Genomic DNA, 26917 nt, shown 5'->3' with positions numbered 1-26917 from the left:
ACCAGTAGGCATCAAGATTCTCAATCACTAAGGAATAAGATGAGGTTTACTATGTTCATGTTTCTAAGGCAGAAAAGTGAACTGGGTCTAGCAGATTTTTTAAAAAAGCAATGGTTGGAAAAAATGCTTTCTGCTATTATTTGTTTCATCAGATTTTAATTCATCAGTGCAAATTATCATTAAGTCCTGAGTTCTATATTAGAATTGGAAGGGACTTAATATTATGTACATGAACTCCCTTACATTATGAAAAAGAAAACCTGAACCTTCTGGTCATTATTTAAAAATTAGAGTGTTCAATCGTGAACATTCTATTAAAAATGTCCTGTATATTTAATCTAAAAATTGAATCATAATTAGATCATATATGAATGGGAGTTGATGGAATCATTTGTCAATAAATCCAAATTAAAGCAACTACCTTAAAGTCTCTTAATAAACTTGAAAGGAAAAATGAAAGTCATTGGATTAAATAATATGGTGCTACACATGAAGTATGTTGGGAGTAACTGAAGACACTTAGCCATGCTTTGTAGGATGGATAAAAAGCAAGCCGTTTTAAAACCTATCATTCAAGTTGTAAGACAACCTAAAGGAGAGAACAGTCTAGCAAACTTCCTGAGAGGAAATTGCTTGGCATTGGTGAAAAGGAGAATTTCTGTTTTCCCTACTCTTTCCCTACTACTTTCATCATATACTGACCCTGTGAAATTATAAAGGTTCATATATAACACCCAGAATTCCCAGAACAGATATTGCAGCGATCACTAGAATTGTCTGAATCACATTTATGGAGTTGTAAACTTGACCAACAATTATGGAGAACAATGGGAATCAATGCTCAAAGGGAACATATTCTGAGCATATTCTTTGACCCAGCAAAACCACTACGAGATCTATATTCCAAAAAGATAAAAGGGGAAGGACCTACATGTACAAAAATTAGCAGCTCTTTTGTGGTGGCAAAGAAATTGAGGGGATGTCCATTAGTTGGTATTAGGATTATTATTAGGTGCTAAGTCAGTTGTCTGGTATTTAACAATTCTCTAGCTCAGAGTTCACAGCTTTAAAGGAGTTCAAACCTTTAAAGGAGTTTGCTCATTGGTTCTGTAAGGAGTTCCCACAAACCCATGGAGTAACCACAAGCCTATTCCTTGGGAGGATATAAGGAGCCAACATTGAGTGGGGGAGGCAGTCTGGAATGAGTCAAGGAGAGAACTTTGGGGAAGTTTAAGGAGATTCAGAGCTAGGATTCAGTGGATTCGAAAGTCCAGCAGATTCACAAGTCTAAAGGAAAAATGGACTTACGGGAGATTCACATCTAGGATTGAATTCTGGGAAACCCACAAGCCCACCCTCTAGGAGGAGGAGTCTGATTCATTCCCATGTCTACCTTCATGCTGGCTGGAGGCTTTGGATTCAGAGGGAGCTAGAGACTGAATCTGGCTGGAGACATTCTGACAGGAAAATATTCAAGACTTTGAAGGACACAATATAGAATCTGGACTTTAACTCCTGGGTGGATTGGGATTATTGAACTGAAACTAAAACTAAGGCTGGCTCCAGAAGCTCTCCAAAATATCTGCCCCCAGAGAATGATCACAATCTGGAGAAAAAAGAACATTACATTTTGGCGCCCAACGTGGGGCCACGACTTTTGCTTATCCTGACTCTGGCTGATTCTGAGCCCTTCAGGGAGCTAGCCCGGACTAGTGTACTACTAGTGTAGTATTTGATTGTTTTTTTAAAAATTAATTATTTTTTAATACACATTGCTTTATGAATCATGTTGAGAGAGAAAAATCAGAGCAAAAGGTAAAAACCATGGGAGAGATTAAAAAAAAAAAGAAAGAAAGAAAGAATTGAACATAGCATGTGTTGATTTACATTTATTCTCCTTAGTTCTTTTTTTCTGGATGCAGATGGCATTTTGTGTCCAAAATCTATTGGAATTCCTTGGATCACTGAGCTACTGAGAAGAACCAAGACTTTCATAGTTGATCATCTCACATTCTTGCTGTTATTGTGTACAATGTATTCTTGGTTCAGCTTGTTTCTCTCAGCATCAGTTTGTGTAAATCTTTCCAGGCCTTTCTAAAATCAGTTTGTTCATAATTTTAATAGAACAATAATATTCCAATATCCTCATATATCACAACTTCTTCAGCTATTCCCTAATTGATGTGCATCTACTCATTTTCCAATTCTTTGCTACCACAAAATGAGCTGCTACAAACATTTTTACACATGTGGGTCTTTCCCCCTCCTTTATGAATTCCTTGGGACATAGACCTAGTAATGACATTGTTAGGTCAAATGGTATGCACAGTTTTATAGCCCTTTGGGCATAGTTCTAAATTGTTCTCTAGAATAACTGGATCATTTTACAACTCCACCACCAATGCATTAATATTCCAGTTTTCCCATATCTCCTTCAACATTTATCCTTATCTTTTCCTGTTATTTTAGCCAATCTGAGAGATGTGACGTGGTACCTCAGAATTGTTTTAATTTGCATTTCTTTAATCAAGAGTGGCAAAGAGCATTTTTTTCATATAACTAGAGATGGCTTTAATTTCGTCACCTAAAATTGTCTGTTTATATCCTTTCACCATTTGTCAATTTGGGAATGTCTTGTATTCTTATAAATTTGACATAGTCCTTTTTATATTTTAGAAATGAGACCTTTATCAGAAACACTGGCTGTAAAGATTTTTCCCTAGCTTTATATTTCCCTTTTAATCTTGTTTCTGGGGTGTGTGTGTGTGTGTGTGTGTGTGTGTGTGTGTGTGCAAAAATCTTTTTTAATATAATCAAAGTTGTCCATTTTATATTTTATAATGTTCTCTAGTTTTTCTTTGGTCATAAATTCCTCCCTTCTCCAAACATCTTATAGGTAAATTATGCCTTGCTCTCCTAATTTGTTTATGGTATCATCCTTTATGCTCAAATCATGTATCCATTTTGACTTTGTTTTGGTATAGGACATGAGATGTAGATCTATACCAAACTTCTGACATATTATTTTCCAGTTTTCCCAGCAATTTTTGTGAAATAATGAATTCTTATTCCAGAAGCTAAAGTTAGGAATTTATCACAACTATACTAGTAATCTATAGGCCTTGATTATTGTGTCATGTGTGCCTAATCTATTCCACTAATCCATTGCTCTATTTATTTTTCAATTGTTTAAGATGCATCTGACTTTTCATGGCCCTATTTGGAGTTTTCTTGAGAGAAATACGGGAATGCTTTGCCATTTCCTTTTCCAACTCATTTTCCAGATGAGGAAACTGAGGCAAACAGGGCTAAATGGCTTGCCCAGGATTTCACAGCTAGTAAATGTTTGAGGCCAGATTTGAGCTCAGGAAAAATAGTCTTCCTAACTCCCAACACTGATCTACTGGGCCACCTCACTGCCCCTCACTAATTAACACAAGACAATGAAATCAACAATATAGGAGTAATCACATACATTTATATTCCATTTTTATATGTGTAGAAAAACAAAAGCTTTAAATACTAGAACCATTCTAGAGAATATTTAATTTTTTGGAACCAGATCTTTGATTTCATTGTTATAGGAAATTCTTATAATATATTTATATAGTGCTTATTATGTGCTAAGCACTATGCTAAGGGCTTTAGAAATATTTCATTTTGTCCTCACAACAATCTTGGGAGGAAGGATTGAAGATGAGGAAACTGAGGTAAGTAGGGGTTAAGTGACTTGAGCAGGGTCACATAGCCAGTGAGTATGTGAAGTTGGATTTGAAATTAGGCCTTCTTGATTCCAGGCCCATCACTCTATGAGCTACTTCAATTCCTAGTGAATAGGCTTGCTCTATCAATGCAAATCCTTTTCCTTTCCAAAGTTTCCTACTACTGTTGAGGGTACTTCCATTCTCCCAGATTCCTTGGGTCATAATCTAGGTTTCATAGCTCAATTTTCACTCAATTTTCACTATTATTTAATTACCCTATTTCCAATCCATTGTCAATGGCTGTCAATTTTACCTTTGTAACATTTTCCAAATATCTCACTTTTCTTCTTTGGTACTGCCCTCTCCAGTCTCTCATCACCTCAAACCTGGACAACTGAAATAGCCTTTCTCCAGTTCAGGCCATCTAGCATTCAAGTGCCAAACTGATTTCCCCAAATAAAGGTCGAAACTGTCACATCCCTACTGAATAAACTCCAATGGCTCCTTATTATCTTTTGGATCAGATATAAAATCTTTTGGCATTTAAAGCCTTTTATAATCTGCTTTCTCCCCCTTTTATTTATCAATCTTCTTACATTTTATCCCCCACATATTTGATCCAGAAATACTGACCTCCTTAGGATTCCTCCAATGAGACACTTCAACTGTGGATATTTTCTGTCCTGGAATAATCCCTTCTTTATCTCTACCTTCCAATTTTCCTTGCATTTTGAACTTTATAATCTTACCTCCTCAATCCCTCTTAAATCTACTGCCAGCTTGTTAATACATATTTGTTTGCGCGTTGTTTTCCCCTCACATTGTGAGCTCCTCAAGGACAAGGAGTCTTCTGCCTTTCTTTGTATTCCTAACTGTGCTGGCACATAGTAGGTACTAAATAAACTGACTGATTGGCATCGATTCTGCAACTTATAGTCTTAGAGAGTTACCTAGAGTGCTGAAAAATCAGGTGACTGCTAAAGATCCCACAGTCAGTAAATGTGAAGGAGCAGACCTTGAACTCAGGTTTTCTGACTCTAGGGCCAACTCTTTATTCCCTGTGTCACAGACATATATACATATGTGTGCATGTATACATGTATGTATATTCCCTATGCCATAGACATATACACAGATGTATTTATTTTGTATGCATATATATTTTTCCATACATACATATAACTTACACATATATTCCTATGTAACATACACAAACATCTTGTATGTATGTGTATACACATGCTCATTGTTAGTAGTAATAATGGTTTCTTTTTCTGAGGACCTCATATTATAAAAGACTTTTCTCACAATGGCATGTGTGGCTAACTCATTTATTACAAGTAGAGGGAAAGGTCTTGCCACCATTTGTGTCCCTATCTGTACTCTGAAAAGTTGCACATTTAAGCTTGAACTGCCCAACCAACAGAAACTAATCGTTACTGAACTATATCTTCTGCTGGTATTAACACAATAAAACAAATGCTTTATACTATTGAGCAAAGCAGATGTCAAAAAATGGAATAAGACTTGGAAATTATAGAAGACCCAGGCATATAAGAAAATTATACTTGAGGCATAAACTAAAATTTTTGGAAGCATATTATCTTTAAGATAAAATAGCAACATTTAAAAGTTATATTTAAATCTTACTTAAATGATATCCTTGAATACCAAATGTAACTCCTGAACTTTTAATATACATCCAATGAACGGCTTATTCATCCACTGGGATCAATCATAAAGAGTTACTAAAAATACCTTTTTATCTGTACTATCTATCACCAATGCTAATTACTGAGTGACTTAAAAACCTACAGGAGTTTGCAGATCTCTATAGTTAAAGATGATAAAGATCAAACGATGCTTATTAAGTAAACTAGGACCCATTTACCCCAAATTCTCATTTCCTCAACATGTAATCTCCATCCTCAAAATTTTACACGTTTATTATCACTACTAAACTCTGGGAACTTGATTAACATAATGAAGAATATGCAATCCATTAATTCTCTAGAGTATTTTGACTCCTGCTCCTTTACTTTCAGTGTTTTAGAAATCCTTTATGTTTTTGTACTCAAACTTCATTTAGCATTTTGAGAAAGAGCAAAACCTAGTTGTCGTCAGAAAAAAAAACAATATTCTAAAGGAAAAAAGAAATTGGCCAATAATTTTATTTGCTTTGTTTTCCACTTATATTCAGGTGATTTCCAGGATCCTAAATCAAAATGTACTTATATTTCTGTACTTTGATCAGTAAAAGGGTATGTGAAAACTCACTGTCACTGTAATGCCAGACTTTTTTAAATCCAAGATTTACTGTTATCCGCTGATGATACTGCTTGTGAGCAAAAATTCTGCTTTCTTCCTTATATCCTTAAAGATACTTATTGTCTGTACTAACTAGGTTTCCATAATATATTGACTTCTTGTCCCTTCTAAAATTTTCTCATAAACAGTATGGCTCCTATCTATACTAAATGATTTCTCTAAAATCAGTCAATTAATTTAGTAAAAAGTACATTCTTAAGTCATTTAAGGGGAAAAGAACATACCCTTTCCCCCCAAAAAAGTTACAATCCTTGTGTTCTAGGCTTCAATATATATTTAGTATGTCTTAGGAACATCTTCTGGAATATTAATGCACTGAATTTGTCTTTGAGTGATTTGGGGCAAAAATATCCAAATAAAAGTTAAAAATAAAGAATATTCCATAATATAAAACAGAAGCACCTTGCTTGACAAAACATTAGCTGAGCAGATCAAGTACTGGTAAATAGACTGATAACTCTAATTGGGGTTTGGGGTATCCCTGAAATTCTATTAAAAATAAAAGTAGGTGAAATGAATGCCAAAAGCAATCATTTATCAGAAAACACATATAAAAAAAATTCTTAACAAGCATATTTGGAATTGGGGAGGGGAAGTCCTATTCACTGGTAAATTAATTTATGGTATACAAACCTTTAAAAAGTAGGCCCAGTTGGCAGACCACATGCTCTTTCTTTGGGTTTACCCTCCCCCTATCCGATTTTCCTGAGATTCTGTTTAGCATATGATCTGAAGAGTTTGTAAATTATGGGTTCCAAGGTAATCATCTCCTTTCCCTCTTTCAATAGCTCTAGTATATACCATATTCAAGACTTTATGAAGGATAGAAATAAGCATAACAATCCAGATTGTCCTCAAATGTGCAATCTTACCAAGAGATTAATATACATACATGTATGTTTATGTGTATTATTTTTCTGTCTACCATTTACTTATCTATCTTACAATTTTTGACAGAACAAGAGTCAAATGAAAGTATGCAATAAAAATGCTACAATAATTTGGGTAAAAGAGAAATATTATTCCCTAGAGTGGTCAGAGTGGATAAAATTGAATTAAGCCTTGAAGGATGGGTAGGGTTTGAATAGCTGGGAAGGATAGGCGACATTTAAAAACAAATATAATTCATAAAGTATTCAGAGGATAGTGTGGAAAAGTTACCATGGATTATGCAGAAAATTTTTGTGGGAATGATTGAAAATAAGATTGGGAAGAGCAATACTGTGGTAGGCTTTGAATGCCTTGCCAAGAAGTCTTGCTTTTATCCTGTAGGAAAGGAGAGGTCACTTAATTTTTTAAACTAGGGAAGTCATCAAGAAAATTTGTTAGGGGAATATAAATCTTGCATTGGTGGGCACAATTGGTCATAGAAAAAATTGAAGGCAAGAAAAAGAGTCTTTCATAATAAATCAACATGGGAGATCAACAGAGTTTAATGAGGTCACTACAAAAGAAAATGAATTAAAAGATTACTTCATGTTTTACTTGAGTGTGATCTTTTTGAACAGATCCCTTCATGGACTTAAAAAGCAACACACTGAAAAATCCTCTCAAGAGACATGTAATCCTTTTAAGAAGTAAATCAACCATTGACAACATAAGTAGACTCCCAACACCTACACCCTAACTACACCAGGATAGTATGTCATTAGTTGGAGATCCATTTATAATCACTTGAAGTCATAACTGGAAACTGCCACAGGTTCCTTAACTCCTGTGAGAGGAAGAACATCAATAGACATCATATAAAGAAGCAGTTCAGTGATTGTGGACACATCTAAACATCAGCATAATGAAAAAGAAAAATTCATGTGGTTAGAATTTAAACCCCTGCCATCACCCCAAACCAGGAAATTCTAAAACATTCACAGGCTTCTTTAATTTTGAACCAACCAGTCATCTCTTTATTCCAACTTCTGAGATTTACATGCAAAGAATTTTATTAATCATTTCTCTTCAACTTAAAAAAGTATCTTTTAACCCAATTCAAATAAAGAACCATTTATTAAGCACCTCCTATGTGCCAGACACTGTCCCAAGAACTGAGGATACAAAGGATGACTGAGCCCCCCCCCAAAAAAAATTAGTCCCTGCTCTCAAGGAGTTCCCAGTCTAATGGGGAAGACAACATGCAGAGAACCACGTTGAAAAGAAATATACATAGAATAAAATGGAAGTAAGTTTAGAGGGAGTAAATTATTAATAAAGGGGATCAAAAAAAGATCCAGAAAAAGATGGAATTTTATATTTTTATCTTGTGGGATTTTATTTTCTCAGGGGAAATTAAACCAAGAAAGTGTTCTAGGTAAATGGTCTGTATCCTAGCCAATGGCTAAATTTGTATTACTTGATTGACTTGAGGTCTCCAGATTTTAAGCACTGATCACCTTGAAGGTGATAGGTGATAATACTAAGTGACAAAGAATGTCTGTACCTAAAGATCTATGTCCTTTTTTGCATGATGTCTTTTCCCCCTCAAAAGGGTAAGCCATGCCCTTCAGAATCACTTATGGTTTGCTATCTAAAATATTGACACACTTAAAAATCAGAATGTCCTTTCCTAGATTGACTTTTAGTGGAGGTTGTTTAAGGATGTCTGCAGTGGTTGTTTTACATTTTGCTGCTGACAAGAGGGCAAAAATCAATTCATTGAGTTCAATGTTAGCTTTTGGGAAGACTACTTGCTGAAGAGGAACTCTTTAAATAGCAACTTTACAGGGCTGAGAATGTTAAGAAAGGATTCTAAAAAAATTCTGCCATTTTAAGGCTCATGCTCCCTACATTGCTTTCCAAGTATCTTACATCATATCATCCTGTAAGTGAGGAAGACTATCTAATAATAGTCTTTTGAAAGACCTATTATTAAGTTTCCAAAACAATTTCAACAAAAATACCATTTTCCTTGAAGAAAACTGATCTTCATAAAAATGTATTTAATGTGATATTTTTACACAAGGTTTGCAAAGGACTAAGAACGTGGTGAGGTTTGATCTTACTCAATATTATGCCAGATGTTCCTTGCAGTCCTATGGTGTTCTACTGGGCAAGGTGAATATACTTTTTTAGGAAATTTGCTTAAGTTATTAAGGACAGTTGGAGTCTTGGGAGAATCTGATTTAACATAGTGAGAAAAATACCATAGAAAATACTATAGATTTGGAGAAACAGAGTTGAAGGGAACTATATGCTTGAGGTGCTGCTGTAAGTCCAATCAAACCTAAAAAAGGGACCATTCCAAAGGCATTCACTTTATATGTCACTCTTATAAAGTAGCAAAAACAAAACTACTATCATGGTGAAATGCTCCTTAATAAGAAGTCATTTTTCAAGTCTTTTTAGGAACTCAATCAGGAATTCAATATCTTGGTGATTCTTCTCTCATTTAATTTTTATTTTTAGAAGTCTAATCCAGCTTAATTGCATTTATACTCCCTCGTCAAGTTGAATCTCATCTTCATTTTTGTGCAATTTTATAACACAAGTTCCAGACCTCAATGAAGTCACTACCAGGAATATATATACACAAAGCAAACTTTCAGATTAGAATTAATTTGAGATCTATGCTTTAAGTAGGGGTTCTCAACCTGGGATCTATGAATATGGCTAGAAAAATGTATTTCAATGTAATTGGTTACTTTTGTAATTCTATGTATTTTATTTTATGGATTTAAAGAACATTATTCTGAGGAGTCTGTAGACTTCACCAGACTGGGCAAAGAGGTCCATGATACAAAAAAATTAGGTTAAAAAATCCCTGAATTCTAAGGTATATAAAAGGAAAGAGGCACTGATATTGATTCACTGAATAAAGGGTAGGAGCAATGCATAGGCTATATAAAATTATAAATAAAGTTAATGACTGAGATTCTCCAAACCTCTTAAAGATCATTTTTCATTGTGATTTATTATCATACTGGAAGGCCACAGTTTGACGATTTGAAAAAATATGGAAAGGGTTTTAAAGTAACAGTTCAAGGATAACAAAACCACACAAAACCCCAAGTTATTTAAACTAACTTTATTCCTCTTGCCATCACAGTATAATCTTCTCAATCTCACTGTACCTTGACACATTAATCCCATTTATATAGGAAGATCATTATAAAACAATTAGCTCAGGTCATTAACAGGCACTGTTTGAGATCTAAATTAATACCACTGAACATGAAAAAGTGATGACAGCTTTTTATCTAAGTTACAGGTGAAGGCAATCTTTTCCCCCAATAAGCACTTTTTGAAATCTTGCTACAAATTCTTTCTAAGAACACTATTATTAGCAGCATATACCTCAAAAACCCACACGGTAAAAGTGCACTTGAAATAAGGATGTAGGGGAAGGGCAAGCACTTGTGGGGAAATGGAAAATATATGTGCTACAATGTGACCATCAGTATTTTCAATTTATAGTTAAAGACACAGGGAGAAGAAGCTTATAATAGTTTAGAATAGAAGCCTTATTTTTTCTTACATACACATTTATTTACAAAACATTGATTTAAGATGGCAGATGCAGGGCAGCAGGTTCCTGAGATGCCATGACTTTAATGGGTCATTATTTGTAATTGGTCTAGGAAAACTGAAAGAATTACAAATCGCTTCTTTAGAAAGTCTCACATCATTCCTTTGTGATCCCAGTAATGAATATTAGAGAGACAGGTATAAGCTTTTTCTTCTTGATATGGTAAAAGATGTACTGTGTTTTCCTTCTTTGCTATTTTTATTCAAGCAATCGATGCTGTGGAGTGCTTTCTAATATTATAATGCATTTTCCCCATTGAAAAACATTGGGTAGAGGCAGAAGTTATAAATACAGCTGGATATAACAATTTCCTCTTTAACAATTGTGGAAAAGGGTTATTGCAATTAATGTATTTGCCATTTTCTATCAAATAGTGCTTTATAATCTTAAAATTTATTATCATTATTCTTGTCTCCTATGTAGTTAGGACATTCTTTCAGAGTGAACAAATGGGATGTAAGACAGTTATATTAATAACCCTGAAGAATATGGAAAATAGTGCTTGAGATTTTTAAGAGGTTAAAGATTGAATCCTTAATGATAGTCCTTAATCAATGAGCCAGTCAGTCAACACGCATTTATTAAATGTCTACTATATACCAAGTACTATGTTTAGCCTTAATGATACAAAAGCAAAACTTGGTCCCTTCTCTCAAGCAGCTCATCATTCATTGATGAAGATAACATGTAAACAACTATGTACAGATAAGATATAAAGACAAATTAGAGATAATTAACATAAGCCAGGTAAAAGCTTTAAAGGTAATCAAGGAAGGTTACTTGCAGAAAGTGGGATTTCCTCCAGTCTTAAGGAAACCAAGAAAAGTAGAAGGCAAAATGGAGGAGGAAAATAGGTCTAGTCATGGAAGACAGTAAATTAAAATTGTCTGAAGTCAGGGGATGAAGGGTCTTGTTTAAGAAACAGCAAGGAAGTTAGTATCATAGGCTTGCATAGGATGTGCTTAGATGTAAGAAGAAGACTGACAAAGGTGGGAGGGTACAGATTATGGAGAGCTTTAAAAGCCAAAAGGAGCAATTTTATGTTTGATCCTGGGGCTAACATGAAGGCACTTGAGTTGATTCAATGGTAGGGGTTGGGTGTGGGACAGTGACATGGACAAATAGGTACTTAGGAAAATCGATTTGACAGCTGGGTGGAGAATATACTGGAGAGTAGGTAGACCAACCAGCAGGCTACTCCAACAGTCTAGGTATGAGATGATGAGGGTCTGCACCAGAATGGTGGAAATATCAAAGGAAAAAAGGGTTATGTACAAGATGCTATGAATATAGAAACCACAGGACTTTGCAATTGATTGAATATAAGGTGGGGGAGAGGGGAAAAGGCACAGTGAGAGTAAGGTATTGAATATGCCATTTAGGTTGTGAACTGGAAGGGTATCCTCAATAGTAGTAGGGAAACCAGGAAGAGGGAAAGGTTTTATTAATTTTGAACATGTTGAGCATACTATGAGACAATTATTCCAAAATGTCCAATAAGGAGTTGGAGATGTGAGATTGGTGGTTAAGAGAGATAGAGCTGGAGAAAATAAATCAGAATCATCATCTTTGAGATGATAGTTGAAATCGTGGGAGTTGATAAGAAGTAAAATAATGTAGAGGGAGAAAAGGACCCAGGACAGAACCTCAGGTGATACCCATGGTTAGGAGGCATGACCTCAATGAAAATCCACCAAAAGAGGATGGCACAAAAGGACCAAGAAGCAATCAAATAGGTAGTATGGAATTAGGAGAGCACCATGACATGAAAACCAAAAGAAGAAAGAGTGATCAACACTGTCAAAGGATGAAGTAAGGACCAAGAAGGATGAGAAGAAAAAAAAAATCAATGGATTTAGCAATGAAGAGGTCACTCAAGGATAATTTTGGAGATTAAGTTCAGGTTTGTGGCTGAGGTCAAATCTATACTGTAGAGTTAAGAATGGAGTAAAACAAACAAGAAGTAGAGCATTGATGTAGACCGCCTTCTATAGTTTGGATGGCTATCAGGAATGAATGGATCAAATGAAGGATTTGAGACAGAGAGATCATGGCCATCTTTGTAGGCATTAGGGAAGAGCTAAGACAGAGAGAGTGAAGATGAGTGAAAGTAGGGATGAAAGAGGGAGGGGAAGTGTGCTGGTGAAGATTGAATTGAATGAGATTACTTGTGCATGTAGAGATCCTTGGAAAGAAGGGGCACCTCTACATGGGAAACAGGAATGAAGGAGGAAGAAGTAAACTATGGATATAATCCACGGCTGAGGCTTGATAAAATGGTACTATAAGATGTAAGATGGAAAATAGGAGCAAAGAGTAAGGGAGAAAAGAAAAGATGAAGTAGAAGCAAACTGGTTCACCAAAGGGCCAAGATGGGGAAATAAGGAGGTTTGGGAGAGAGTTAGGGGAATAGAAGGATTAAAGATCATGATATGCACAAAGAACATGTGTTGTGACTGCAAGGGGAATGGAGAGGTAGAAAGACAACAGATGGGAATTTCAGATTGATGAACATGAAATGGAGCATATGAAACTAATATTTGAAGAATGATTATCTTTGTGTGCAACTAAGGGGAGGAAGAGAAGGTCATGGGAAATGAATAAACTGAGGAATTGGGTGATTGGGGTATTTGAGGAACTATCAATATGTGAGTTTCAGTACTCTATTATGATAGAAGATGGATAGGAGAAAGAGACTGTAAGTTAGGTATAGAAGAAGACAAGACAAAATCCTCAAAATCTGTAGACAACAACTTATAGTTAGCAATATATACTAGACACTAGAACATTTCCTCTATTAGAAGAAATATTTATTTTGTTTTTCTGCTCCTCTCCCTCTAAATAAAATCACAGGATTCATCCTTATACCTAACCCTACACCTAAAATGATAACTCACATTTTTGCAGTTTTTTAGCATATCCCCTAAATAATTCAGATGAATACTATTATCTTTAGTTTATAGAGAAGGAAATAGTTTAGAAGCTCAAGGAGATTGCTCACAGTCACACAGTAGTTAGCAGGCATCAAGGGATCAAGGTGGGAACTAAACACACCTAGAAATGGGATTTCTCTCTTCCAGTCATTGTAATGATTAAGGTTAATTTTAAAAGCCAATTGTCAAGAAGCATTTGCTAGAATAGAGAATGATATAAAGGTGAGAGTGTGAAAGAATAAAGAGAGGGAGGAAGGAAGGATTCTGGGAAAATGGTGCAGTAAGTAAATTTCAGTCTCTCCTTATTTCCCCCACAAATAGAACAAATTTGCACCTCAGGGAGAATCATAGGCTGGGGAAAAATAAAAAAAAACAAGATGGGGCAGAATAGGAGTTCTCCAGATACATCCTGAGAAGATCTGAAAAAATCTCCCTGGATTGGGGATTAATTTGTCTGATGTGAAAACACCTTTAGCCTTAGAGAAGCCCCTCGGGCTAGCTGATGTGGATAGAGTCTTAGGGGGAACCACAGAGACTTTCACCTTCAGACTGTAGAAGTGGGGCTTGACAGAACCAGCTGATCTGGTTCTGACAGGAAGAACCTCGGCTGACAGGAACCAGCACCTGATGAGTGCAGAGGCAGTGGGGCAGAGATACTGCTGGCTGTGGGTACTTGCAGGAAAATTGAACTCTTGGTTTGGGGTTACTGTCAGGATAGATAACTGAAGAGAAGTTTGAGGCACATTTCCCCACCCCACATGATTAAAAGTGCTTACAATAATATCTCTTATTTTAAAAAATGAATTGGCAAAGAATAAATAACTCCATGACTGAAACATATTATGGGAACAGGGAAGAACAGGGTTCATTTTCAGAGAACATTTTAGTGTATAAATTTTTTTTAAAAAGCTTCTACCCTAAAGAGTAATGTGAAATGGTTCCCTGCCCAGAAAAATTTTATTGAAGAACTCAAAAAAAGAATTTAAAAATCAAGTGAGAAACACTGAGGCAAAGCTAAAAACTAAAAACCACCAAAGAAAAACAAAACAAAACAAAAAAACTTATGAAAAAATGTTAACCAACTAAGAAAAGGAGGTACAGTCTCAAAGATGAAAATAATTCTTTAAAATTAGAATTGGGGGACAGTTAGGTGGCACAGTAGATAGAGCCCTGAAGTCAGAAGGACTTGAGTTCAAATCTGGTCTCAGACACTTAACACTTCCTAGCTGTGTGATCGTTGATAAGTCACTTAACCCCAATTGCTTCAGAAAAAAAAAAAATTAGAATTGGGCAAGGAGAAGCCAGTGAAGGTATGAGAGACCAAGAAATAACAAAACAGATTATAAAGAATGAGAAAATAGAACAGAATGTAAAACATTCTGTAAGAAAAATGACAGATCGGGAGAACAGATCAAGAAGAGAAAACATAAGAATAATTGGACTGCTAGAAAGTTGTGACCAAAAAGAGAACTTTGACACAATAATGAGAGAAATAATCCAAGAAAATTTTTCTGGAGTGACAGAATATAAGGGGAATGTAGAAATAGAAAAAAATCCACCCTTTACCACCTCAGAGAGATCCTTTGTGGAAAACACATAAGAATATTTTTGCCAAATTTTGAAATCCCCACATCAAAGAGAAAATTTTGCAAGAAACACGAAAAAACAATTCAAATATGCTAGAGCTACAATTAGAATTGTATAAAACTTATCAGCAGCTATAATAAACGACCTCAGGACTTGAAATCTACCAACAGTCAAAAGAATTAGACCTGTGGCCAAAAGTATCATATCCAGAAAAATAACATAATTTTGAATGAAAAAAAATGGACATTTAATGAACAGATTTTCAGGGCTTTCTATCAACCAAATCCAAACCTGACAGAAAATTTAACATGAGTCAATATGAAAGATCAATTTTAAGACATTTAACATAGACAAATTGCTTAAAAATATATAAATTGCTTGTTTTTTTTAACATGTGAAAATGTATATACTAGATGTTTAAGATTCACTTCAACAATAGGGCAGTTCAAAAGAAAGATTGGCAGAGTCAAGGTAACAATAATGATTAGGTTATACAAATGAAGTGCAGAGGAAGAATAGACAGAGGCATTGGGTAGGGAGGAGGGCTCATAGTTTTGAAAATTTACTCATGATGGGAATGGGTTCAATAGGCAGTACTACATAGATACCATGAAGGGTATAGCACCCTCCAAAATCTATAAAGAAATAAGGGGGAGGGATGAATGGATGGGGAAGTAAAGGGTGAGGGAAGAAGATAGAGAGGGATCTTTGGGAGGCAGGAGGCTAAGTAATAGCTAGGCAAGTTATGGAGCAGAATTTAAAAAAGGTAACAGGGGCAGGAAAGAGATATGTGTGTGTGTATATTTGTATATATATATATATATATATATATATATATATATATATTTGTATATATATATGTGTGTGTGTGTATATATATATATATGTATATATATATATACACACATGTATGTATACAAAAATATATCTTTTCTAAACTGTAGCTTACTTGAGAATAGTGGGGAAGCTGAAAAAAAAGAATAAAGTAAATAAAGTATGCAGGAGAGAACCAAAGAACAATTTACAAGGAAGTAAAGAAAAAATGGACATTCACAAATATAATTTCTTCTACTAATATATATGCTTTCTTGATCTGATAATTTGTTGTTATATATTTTGAATCCCCCCTGATGTTCTGCCGGGCACATGACAATGTTCTCTTCTGATTTAATTTTGTTTTGTATTTCTTTTCTGTTCTTTTCTGTTTTTTTCCTTATTGTTTTTTTTCAAATAAAATAAATTTCTTAAAAAAGAAATAAAGGGAGTAAGTGATTAGAAAGATCATATCAATCTCAAAGTGGCAAAAAAGAATTCTCTAAGCTATTCCGTGGTATTTTTTTCTTTCCTGATAAATTTATTTAAAATCCATAGTAATTTCCTTGACCAAATTTTACTTACAAATTTTTTAAAGTCTGAGTGAAAAAGGAAGATCCATGTATCCTATTATGTTTTCTCTTAATTCCTGCCTATTCTCTTGTACCTAAATCAAATTTAATGCAAGTTTTAAGAAATATTATGAAATTCCCACAAAATAGTATTCTTAAAACTCAAAGAAATTGCTGTCAAGCAACTAAAACAGACAATCAGAGTCTTTTCATCTTTGTAATCTGAATTCTACATCTATGAGACAGAATAAAGAGGATGATCAACGTGGCAGCCTAACGTGTTCACATCCCTCAGCACTTACCAGTTAAAATGCATTATAAAGCACTGTGCCAAACTTTAGAAACTTCAGCTTCTTATAAAGCTTGATTTCAGTTGTAAGTAAGGATTAGCCTAAAAGCAATGTGGAAGGTTTCTAGAGAGTTTTAAAATGAAGAAAGAACTCAACAGCTTAGGAGGAAGCCATGACTATGGGGAACAGAGAAGTAATTCTACTTAGAACATGATAAATAATAGCATTTTAAAAGGTAGTAATCATCACTTGAGGGGAAAAGATGTTTTCCAGGTCTTTAATATTACTGGTATCTGGACATAATGCTGCTGTATGCTTCTTTCTGCCAAGCAACTCTCTATCTAATAATATAATGACCAAATATGTTTTCTCTTTGAAAGATCCTTTTCTTAAACTGCAGACTCATATTTCAGACATTGTTAACATAACCACTTTTCTACTAAAAAGCTAAAGAAGTTACTTGGATGAAAGGAACAATGAATCATACCATTAAAGTGCCATCAGAGTATTAGAACAGACCTTGAAGATCTTCTAAGTCTTAATATCTCACCCATCCTTCAGAAACAGAGAAATTTCCTTTACATCAGTCTTTACAAATGTCAGTATCATTTGACTGATCTTGCCATCATTCTGTGACAAGATTACACATAAAAAATCCGGTTGTTAGTGGGTGATTCAAGTAATCTTTTTTTTTTTCAATTAGTCTCTGTGCCTTGCAGAAGGAGAAACTAGAAATATTTTTCTTCCTGAGACATTGTCCAAATTTCACACCAGAAATAGCTTCCAATCTCTCTGTGAAGATATAAAACTGACAGGAAGTATCATTCATGACAGAAAAAAAAATAAAATTGGAAAGAATTAGTATAATGATTTCTATGTTCTTCTAATTTTTCCAACCAAAATATGAGAATTAATCTGGATGAAAGCTTTTAGAAGAAGAAAAATAAAAATAGGCAACCTTCACCTTGCTAACTTTACATTGAAGAAACATCACAAAGATATTGTTATTTGAAAATACTATTTAAACATGCCTTTTATCTTATACACAGAAGTCCAAGATTATAATCACAAAAGTCATATAAATAGTTACAGGTTTTGGTTCTTTGAACTCAAGTTCAGTCAGGAGATCTTGAATAATAGTCCAGCATTAATGAATTCCATTTTAGATAGTAGAATTTGTATTATTTGGAGTTTTCCAATTTAATTAATTTTCATGAAGGATGAACTAATTCAGAAACCAAGTAGTTTGAGGAAGTGAGCCAGAGAAAAAGGGAAGATGTTTGGTTAAATGATTTCATGATAATAAAAGACATTACACCTATCACTAAATACAGAGACAAAATGAAGACAAAAATGCCACAATGGGATTTTTAAATGGTGACATCTTTATGAGCACAGATGGGACAGATCTCCATGCAGATAGTCCTTGGGAGGAAATGTGATGTTTCCCACAGGTCCAGTGCTGATTTACCAGACTAGAATCTTCTATTGATCACAACTGTACATTTATGATGACTCAATTCCTCAATGGCATTCATAAAAAGATTGGAAGTTCACATGAACTGGGAGCCAATCAGTTCCTGATAGTATATGGTCTCTGGAAGAGGGTGATAGAAATCCTATCTCTCCATATAATAAACATATGTGGCTTAATGAAACTTTTCTTCAAAAGGTGTCTTGATCTTTTAGAAGGATAATTTAAAATTTCTAAACACTGGGCAAAGTAGAAAGTGAAGACATAAGGCTAGTACTAATTTAAATAGCCACTGAAAAAGGAGTAAATGCACTAAGGAAGGGCTCACACTTTAATCACATAATAGTTAAGAATCTGTGGAAGCATGTTGAATGTATGCATTGTTTGCAAAGTATAACTACACTTCCATTTTGTTTAGTTAGGAAGCTGGGAAAAAAGTGAGAGCAGTCCCCTTTCTTTCCAAGGGTCTCCTCATTCCTTCCCCCCCAAAAAATGATTCTAGAGTTGCTGCAACTTTCTTCACTCAGCATTGGAAAGTGAGATTCCAAAGTGTTTTTTTTTTCCCTTTCTTTTTATTTTTTTAAATTTTTACTAAGAGAGTACACAGAGAACAAAATGAGTGAGCATGCTTTTGCAGATCACCTTTAACAAACCTTGCAATGAGAAGTGTATTTTCATGCTTTCCATTCCATTTTTACTCTTTCCCCTTTCCCCCACCACAATACCTCAAATGGTCTGAGTGCTGCAGTGTGGTCTGTTGAAAGACAAGACACTTATATCATGTAGATGAATGAGGCCTTTGATGTCATGCAATTCCTGCGCCCTCGTATTGAACATACACAGTATTAAGATTCTTAGACATAGAACGATACGTTTTGAATGCATTTACCACTTTTATTTCACTATGCAGAAACATACATTCACCATGTGTTGTGATGCAGTTGACAGTGTGATGGAGAATAGAACTCTTCAATGGATATTTATAACTGAACACTCAATAGTTTACAGTGGAAGTTCTGTACAATTTAAGGCTTCGCTCTGAACTAGATTATAAATGTTGACCAGGTTTTGAAATGAAACACTTTTTTTTTCAAATAACATAAAGGAAAAAATCAATAAAAAACAATAGGGTTATTACAGAGTAATAATATTGTAATATAAGGAAAGTACAAGTTTCCCCAAAATAATGACAGTTTATAGATTTAGGACTTATGAAGGGCAAATGGAAGCTTTCTGGATTTAATGAAGAACAAGGCAGACAACAGAAAGAAAATCAAGTTGAAATACTAAAATCATGACTACCTCAGAAGGTATTAAATCAGATATACAAAGCACATTTTGTAAGCATTAAATATTTCCATAGGATTAGGGGTTCATCATTTTATAAGGGAATAATAATAATAATAATAAAACCAGATAAACAAGAACAAGATTCAAGTTTACTGAATAAACTGTGTTATTGGCACATCTAACGTGTGATAAAACATTATACACCGTACCTATACAGCTTCTAGCATTTGAGGGTAATCTTCATTTAATTTGTAAACAAAAAAGGTTTTGCCACCTAACAAATTATCATTTTGTTTAGACTTTAATAATAAACTGTGAAAGGCATGAATTGTTTATGTGTTACATGAGATCACTGTTTATATTGTTGGTTATGAACGTGCAGGTATAGCTGAAAACTTAGACATTTTGTAAAAATTAAAAATGCTGCTCTTTTGCAATTTTATCGTTGCTTCATGCAATATCGGTTTACTGATGCTGAATCGGATTGCTCTATTATGGGAAGATCTCTCTGCCAGTGTCTTAACAGTCAAGATCAATTCTTCTGGACTGAAATTTTCCATGGACAGATACAAGTCAGTCAGTCGGGTTAGAACGGGGACTCCATATAGGCTCTGGTGTTCCTAATGGTGTGCATGACTGGATTCAAATGCAAGCTAAATTATTCCTGCAGGAAAGAGATTTGATGAGTTAATTATTTATTTGAAGTCATTGGAGTGATTCACTCCAATGGGGATTGCAAGAGAAATGTCTCTCAAGTTAAATGCTTCCTCAGACAACAGATAATTCATATCATTCCAGTACACGTAACTGCTGATGATATGCTTTCTTTTAAAGAATTAATGCAATGCCACTGAAGTGGCTGTACTCACTCCAGAAGGCCTGTTTCCATCGTCCAAAATAAATTAGTAGTTTGAATATAGTGATCTTTAGATTCTTTTTTTTTTCCGAAGCAGGAAAACATTTTTTAAAAAAAGAGATGTCACTCATCATACTATGTTTCTTATACCAATGCTAGAGAACATAAATATACACTTATGTTTGTCAGATGTTCTTCCAAAGTCCAGAGGCCATTATCCAAAACAAACTTTACAAGCAGTTCAACTGTTGCATTAGGCATTCAAAGCAAGGCATTGAGGGCTCTTGCATAGCAGGTTAGTATGCATGATAAATTTGTGCACTTACAAAAGATACAGTCTAGTTATGATGCTCACACCAAAGAACAGATAGATAGACATGCCATTTTGAAGGGTCATTGCAAAAAGGCTGCATTACTGCCTCATTCTGAGGCAGAATGCTATACTAGAACACACACACACACACACACACACACACACACACACACACACACACACACACACACACACCCCTGTAAAATACAAGAGACAGAAGACATCCAAACTGCAAAAAAAACTCTCAGGCTTTCAGATATAAATTAAGATACAGCCTGGGCCAGAACCAAAACAAGTTTGGAGGGGAAGTCTACCATCAGGTAATTTTGTCATCAAACAGAAATGGGACCATTTTGTTTCCATAATATTTACAACATACAAATTTTGCCCTTCAGGACAAAATGGTCTTTGTTCTGCTTAGATAATAGAAAACCGACTTTGAGAGTTCAAATTTTGGCAATGAACAGAGCGCATCAAAGCATGGATAACATGGGATGGCCAGCGAGATCACCCAAGCCAAAGCTATTCTCTTCTTCGTTCTTTAACTGGCAACAAAGGCAAGGCTTCAGACTGAAGAAGCAAATCAAGACTGTAGAGACAGATCTGAAGTAAACCATAACCCTCTGAATACTAAGTCCTTCATATTTTGGGAATCCATCATTGGAAATGCCAGTGAGAGAATAAGAAAAGAAAGGTGGGTTAAGGTGAAAAATGAAAGGGAAGTGCCCTGAGCCACATGCTAGCCTGGCAGAGCCGAGGACAGTCACTACGCCTCTTACCTGGGGTCAGTCCTCTCCATCTTCAGGTGTGATCTCTGTCTCTTTATGTACCACTACTTTGGTCACTGACATGTCAGGGTGCTGCTCTTTGGCCTCTTTAATTGCCTGAGCCAGCGCCTATCCCCAGGAAACCACAGAAGGGCAAAAACAAAAAGGAGGTGGAACATGCATGATCAGTAGCCAGGTGAAGATTCATGAGATTTTTACACAATTTACAAATGAGGAAAATGACTTAGATATGAATTATGTCATCATTCTTTGAAAAGTTTACCCAATTATCTCTCTCTCTTTCTCTCTCTCTCTATATGTAATATTTCAGAGAACATGCCAGAAGAAATCATATCATAACTAGTATGCCTATCTTTTTGGTCCTCTGCCCAGGTATTTTCTAGCATATGCACACTACCTGGTCATGATCAATGTCTGCATCTCCCGTGATGACTATTCGCTTTTCAATTCTTGTCTCTGAAATGCCTCCTTTCACAGTCTAAAAGAAACAAAGACACACTCTATAAATGTAGTCATAAAAAGAATACTTGTTTGTTTGTTTGTTTTTTTGCAGGAGGGAAAAAATAATATCTGAAAATGCTGAGAAAACACTATAACATTTGAAAAATGAAAGAGTACTTCTGAAAAGATTTCAAAATGTTAGGATTAGAATTGAGGATAAGATAGGGGCTGGAGAAAGATTTACAAATAGCAAATATTTAATGAACCTCTATAACATATGAGGAATGGAATGAAGTGCTAAATTCCATGAGGGTATTATCTGCTTTATGTCTTCTAACATAAAAGACACAATAAATATTCAAGAAATGGTGATATATCTTGTTATTAATACAGTAGTATAAAACTGCCCACTGTTTTCATTCCCACATTGTATTTGTTAACATTCATGTGGGAAGGCTTTCCACATTGGAGGGACTTTTAAAATTCACTGAACTTATTAAGTTCCATCTTCAAAAAAAGTAGGGGGTTTTGTTTGATTAGTTGTGCAGGATAAGGATAGTGAAAATGGTAAACTTTCTCTTTACCATGCCAAGAAATGAAACCTTTGTTTTTTCACTTACTTTGGTGATATGTGTGGTGGTTGTAGTACTGGTTGTTTCTGATGTGATTGTTTGTGCACTCATCAATACACCTGGCTCAGTATCAGCACTGGAATCAACCTACCCCACAAAGGAGAGGGGAATAAAAACATTCCCCAAGTTAATGAAAAATATTTTTAATAATTTTATCTGCACTGCTGAAATAAACGCTTCTGTAAATATTCAGAAATCACCAGAGAAGGAGAGAGCTAAGGAGTGGAAATTTTATATCTCTTCCTCCATCTTCATAATATATGAAAGATGTACTTTTTAGTCTCAAAATATATTGAGGAAAGGACATACTATCCTATGATCAAAGAGCTTAGTACTAAGATTCTTAACCTTTTTTCTGTGACAAACCCTTTTGACAGTTTGGCAAAGCCTACAGACCCCTTCACAAAATAATATTCTTAAGCAGATAAAATATACAAAATTTCAAATGAAACAATAGCTAGTTATCAAATTTTAAAAAAAAATTATTAAGTATTTATTTAAAACTAAATAGAAAATCAGAAAATAAAATAGAAAAAGGCTGAAAAAGAAAATAAAAATGTTTTAAAGAAAGTTCACAGACTCTAGACCAAAATCTAGTCCAATATCCCAACTTTATGGATGATGAAAATGATTTGATTCAGGTCATATGATGGCAAATGGCACAGCAGTGATCTGAATGCCAACTCTCTGGTATAACAGAAACACAGTGGCTCTGGAATAAGATCTGGTTTTAAATCTTGGCTTTATTACTTATGAATTATGTGACTTGGATAAGTCATTTGGAATCTTTAAGCTGCCAATTTTCTGAAAGGGAAGGATGATGGTGAACAGTAAGATGAGGGTCAATGAAGGGAGTGGGCATTTTTGTCTGCAGAATAGAAAACAGAGGACATGATAACTAAATTTCAAGCATTTCAAAAGCTGCCATATGGAAGAATTGTTCTATTTGGCTTCAAATGTCAGAACCAGCAGCAGTGGTTAAAAGCTGATTTCAGGGGGGAAAGATTCCTAATAATTACAGCTGTCTAAAAGTGGCATATCCTCAATAGAGGCTGGATGACCACAGTCTTATATGTTGGAGTGGGAATTTTTTTCACCTCTGGCTTCCTTTTCATACCAGTTGCATCATCCATAAAACAATGTAGTTGTACCAGATAATTTCTATAATCCCATTTCCTTTCTAACTTTATAATACTATGATTTCAAGATCAGTATTCAATGCATCTATTTTTGTATCTTGATTATGAGCACTATGCTATAGTTTGTCAAGCTCAAAGGTCTACCTGAGTTATAGAAGAACAGACATCTAGCTGTTATAGCCATGGGCTCTAAGTTCTGCAGTAATTACATTTAATAATAATTTTTAAAAGTTTATATCTATTGATTATCTCTAGATAACAGAATAAGATTGGAGCTTTTCAGCTGTCATTAACAGAAAAACACATTTATAGAAACAATTCATCTCAAATTTAGGTTAAAACTAAAAAATAAATTAGATAAAAGTAGTAAAGCCTTCACCTCTACCATAAGTCTTACCTGTGATGATTCATATGTTATGGTTTTTGTCTCTGTATGAACTACTGGCACTTCCTTAGTCGAAATTTCCAACTTAATTCCTCCTGGGGAGACACTACCAAAACTGATGGTCTCTGTCTTCACAGATGGTGACTGTGTCAATGGGAAGCGAGGAGAGTGATTATTATAGTTTAGTACAATTTTTTTCTGCCTTTTTTTTTAATGACATAAGCATCAGATTAGTGTAGTATATATGTATGCTGCATTATAAGGGGAGCAAGGAAAAATGAGGTACATATATATATATATATAGGGACAATAGAATCTCCTGAAATTGCAAGGCATTGTTTATATTTATTAAAAATATTCCAGGTGAAGGAATTTTTTTTGAAAAATTTCTAGCAGTTTTTTCTTCTCTTTCCCATCCAATACTCCCACTATATCCTGTTAATCTGTTAAGTTTTTTTGGTTGGAAGTGGGGTAAGAAATGAACAGCTAAAGTTCATTAAAACTAAAAGAGATTCTTCTCTAGGATGACAAAACTGAAGGAATAATTATTTACTGCAATTTTTGGTATCAACCCTATGATAACTTACATTTCTTGATTCTTCCAAATAATATATAAAAAAGAAAAAACTTATCTAATCAACTAATTTTATTTTTGATGGATCACAACTTCTATCCTCCATTGTTAATTTCATGAATTACAAAAGACTGAGATGCTATTGATCCTGAAACTTTCTAGTTGACTACTAGGAACATCTGACTCTTCCAGAGCACTTTACAAAGGGCTTCCTCACAACAATTTTGTTGTTATAACCTTAAGCAGGACAATTATCCACTTTACAGATGTGGAAGTATCTCAGAATGGTTACGGGACTACTCCCTAGCTACAGAGCTAGCCAAGTCTCCCAATTCTGAGTCTACAGTTCTTTTCACATCATCATATTATGTGTTGCCAAAGATGGAAATCAGCAACAAGCTCCATAACTGCCATGCAGGAAGGAATAAGAGGAGAAACAAACTGCATTTTGAAAAGATAGAGAACCAAACTGAACTCCATGTCTTATTTAAACTCTCTTGAGGTAACAATTTCAGGACAGAATCGATCAGTTTGCCTTTAGCATAGAAAGGACTGTCAACCACTAGTTACCTCAAAATGAGGTTTTGATTCCAATGATTCCAATATGAGGGATCTTGCAGTCTGCTCCTCCTCTTGCTCATGAGAAGCAACGGCAATCTCTTCCTGTTTGATCACAGATTTATCAGATGCCTCCTCCTCCTCCCTTTTCTCCTCTTTAGCCCCCTCAGTCAGAGCAGAACCCGCCTTCCCGGTAATATTAGAAGCCACAGCAGATGCTGCCTGAGCTGCAGCATCCAAATGAGTTCCAGCCAGGTTAGAACCATCCCCACTTGCATGCACATTCATCACACGTCTCTCCTCCACCACCACTGTTTGCTGAACAACCTTCTCTGCACTAAGCTGCTTGTGCTGCTCGCTTGATTCTTTCTGTATTTCACTGGGCTCCGTCTTGGTTTCTGCTTTCTGTGGGGAGAAAAATTATCAAGATGCTTCTTCAGAATCAATAAAATAAAACAGAAGCCATTTACTCAGTTCAGTTGCCTAATGTTTATGTTAAAGGCTAAAAACTAGAAACAGGTTTAAAAAACAAGTTATCTCCATCTGTTTTAGCCTTCAACAGAAACCTAGGCTATTACTTTAGAATATGGGCAACAGAAGAAAAAATGCAATATAAAAAATCACAAACATTAAAATAAAAATGTTACAGCATATCAACATTGATGTCAACAGTCTATGGGCCAGGTACTAAGCCAAATAAAACAAAATAAAAATAAATATTGCAGTGTGAAAGCTTTATGAACTTTTTTCTATTTTACTGGAAATGAATGAAAGGTATATTATAGGCACAATAATAATAGAATGATAAACATAATAATTGCTTGTTAGAATAATAACTTAAGACATTCTGGAAATATTTTAAGGGCAAAATAGCTTGCAAACACACACACACGCACACATGCGCAGACATATATCTGAAAGCCACATATGTATCTACACAACACAAACATGCGGGTACCTCTATGTACATACATGCATACAATATCATATATTCATGTATGTGTGCATGTATACCCATAAAAGCTGTATGTATGTACATACATAGATATACACACACAGCAAAGAAAGAAGCACATATGTGGAGAGTCAGAAAAGCCAAAAAGGAAAGCAAATGGCCACCTGAACCCAGTGCTGTGAAGAAGTAGTAACCCCTCCTATGAACTCTGTGGGTTTTCTTGCAGAATCTATTAAAGTGAAGATATCTGAGCCATCCAAAATCTTTTCACCAGTAGACTTAGTCTGAGTAAACAAAGAAATGTAGAGTCAAACACAGGACAGAACATTCACCCACAAACACATTCATACACATTATTTTAACAAAGCCATAGGCGAGAGGGAAAGGGAGGAAGGAAAGGAAGAGTCTGAGAGACTGAGGTCAGGAACAGAAAAGAATGGGAAATAAAATAGCACAAATCTGTAGTGATTTTAAGCATTTTTTTCTTTTAAAAAGCAGAGTTATTAGGATTGGGATGGTGCTGGTTTAAGCAGACCTTTCTCTCCCCATTTTCTTTGCAAGCCACAGAAGCAATATTACACTTCGGTTACAGGGAATTTGAAATTAAAGTGCAAGGCTGAATGTCTAATTCATAATTGGACTGCCGTCCTTATTTAACGATGAAAAAATAAACAAGCTGGGTTGCCCGTTGTCAACATAAAGCCAAGTAGCAAGAGAAACTGAAAGGTTCAGGGTAGAAGGGTATGGCTCCAAAAAAAGCCATGCT

General features: G+C 35.0%; 1 protein-coding gene across 31 annotated transcripts in view; it reads right to left on the bottom strand.

Annotated features, from left to right (window-relative positions):
* The window catches only part of EPB41L3 (erythrocyte membrane protein band 4.1 like 3), a 349128-nt gene that overhangs the window by 38494 nt on the left and 283717 nt on the right, over nt 1-26917 (bottom strand). For 7 of the 31 annotated variants that reach the window (XM_074275664.1, XM_074275443.1, XM_074275449.1 and 4 more), the window contains 7 exons: nt 26316-26435; nt 25209-25601; nt 24077-24208; nt 22529-22627; nt 21865-21945; nt 21459-21575; nt 19094-20174 (listed from right to left, as the gene is read on the bottom strand). In XM_074275664.1, the coding sequence (XP_074131765.1) occupies nt 21465-21575; nt 21865-21945; nt 22529-22627; nt 24077-24208; nt 25209-25601; nt 26316-26435 (936 nt within the window). In that variant the 3' untranslated portion in view covers nt 19094-20174; nt 21459-21464. Of the gene's footprint in view, nt 1-19093; nt 20175-21458; nt 21576-21864; nt 21946-22528; nt 22628-24076; nt 24209-25208; nt 25602-26315; nt 26436-26917 lie in introns of those variants that run through there. The other 24 variants (XM_074275655.1, XM_074275542.1, XM_074275486.1 and 21 more) reach the window with 8 other exon arrangements.

Source organism: Sminthopsis crassicaudata, chromosome 1 (assembly GCF_048593235.1).
Source record: "Sminthopsis crassicaudata isolate SCR6 chromosome 1, ASM4859323v1, whole genome shotgun sequence".
Lineage (NCBI taxonomy): Eukaryota > Metazoa > Chordata > Mammalia > Dasyuromorphia > Dasyuridae > Sminthopsis > Sminthopsis crassicaudata.
The sequence above is the reverse complement of the archived record's forward strand: the minus strand, read 5'-3'. Positions and strand labels throughout refer to the sequence as shown.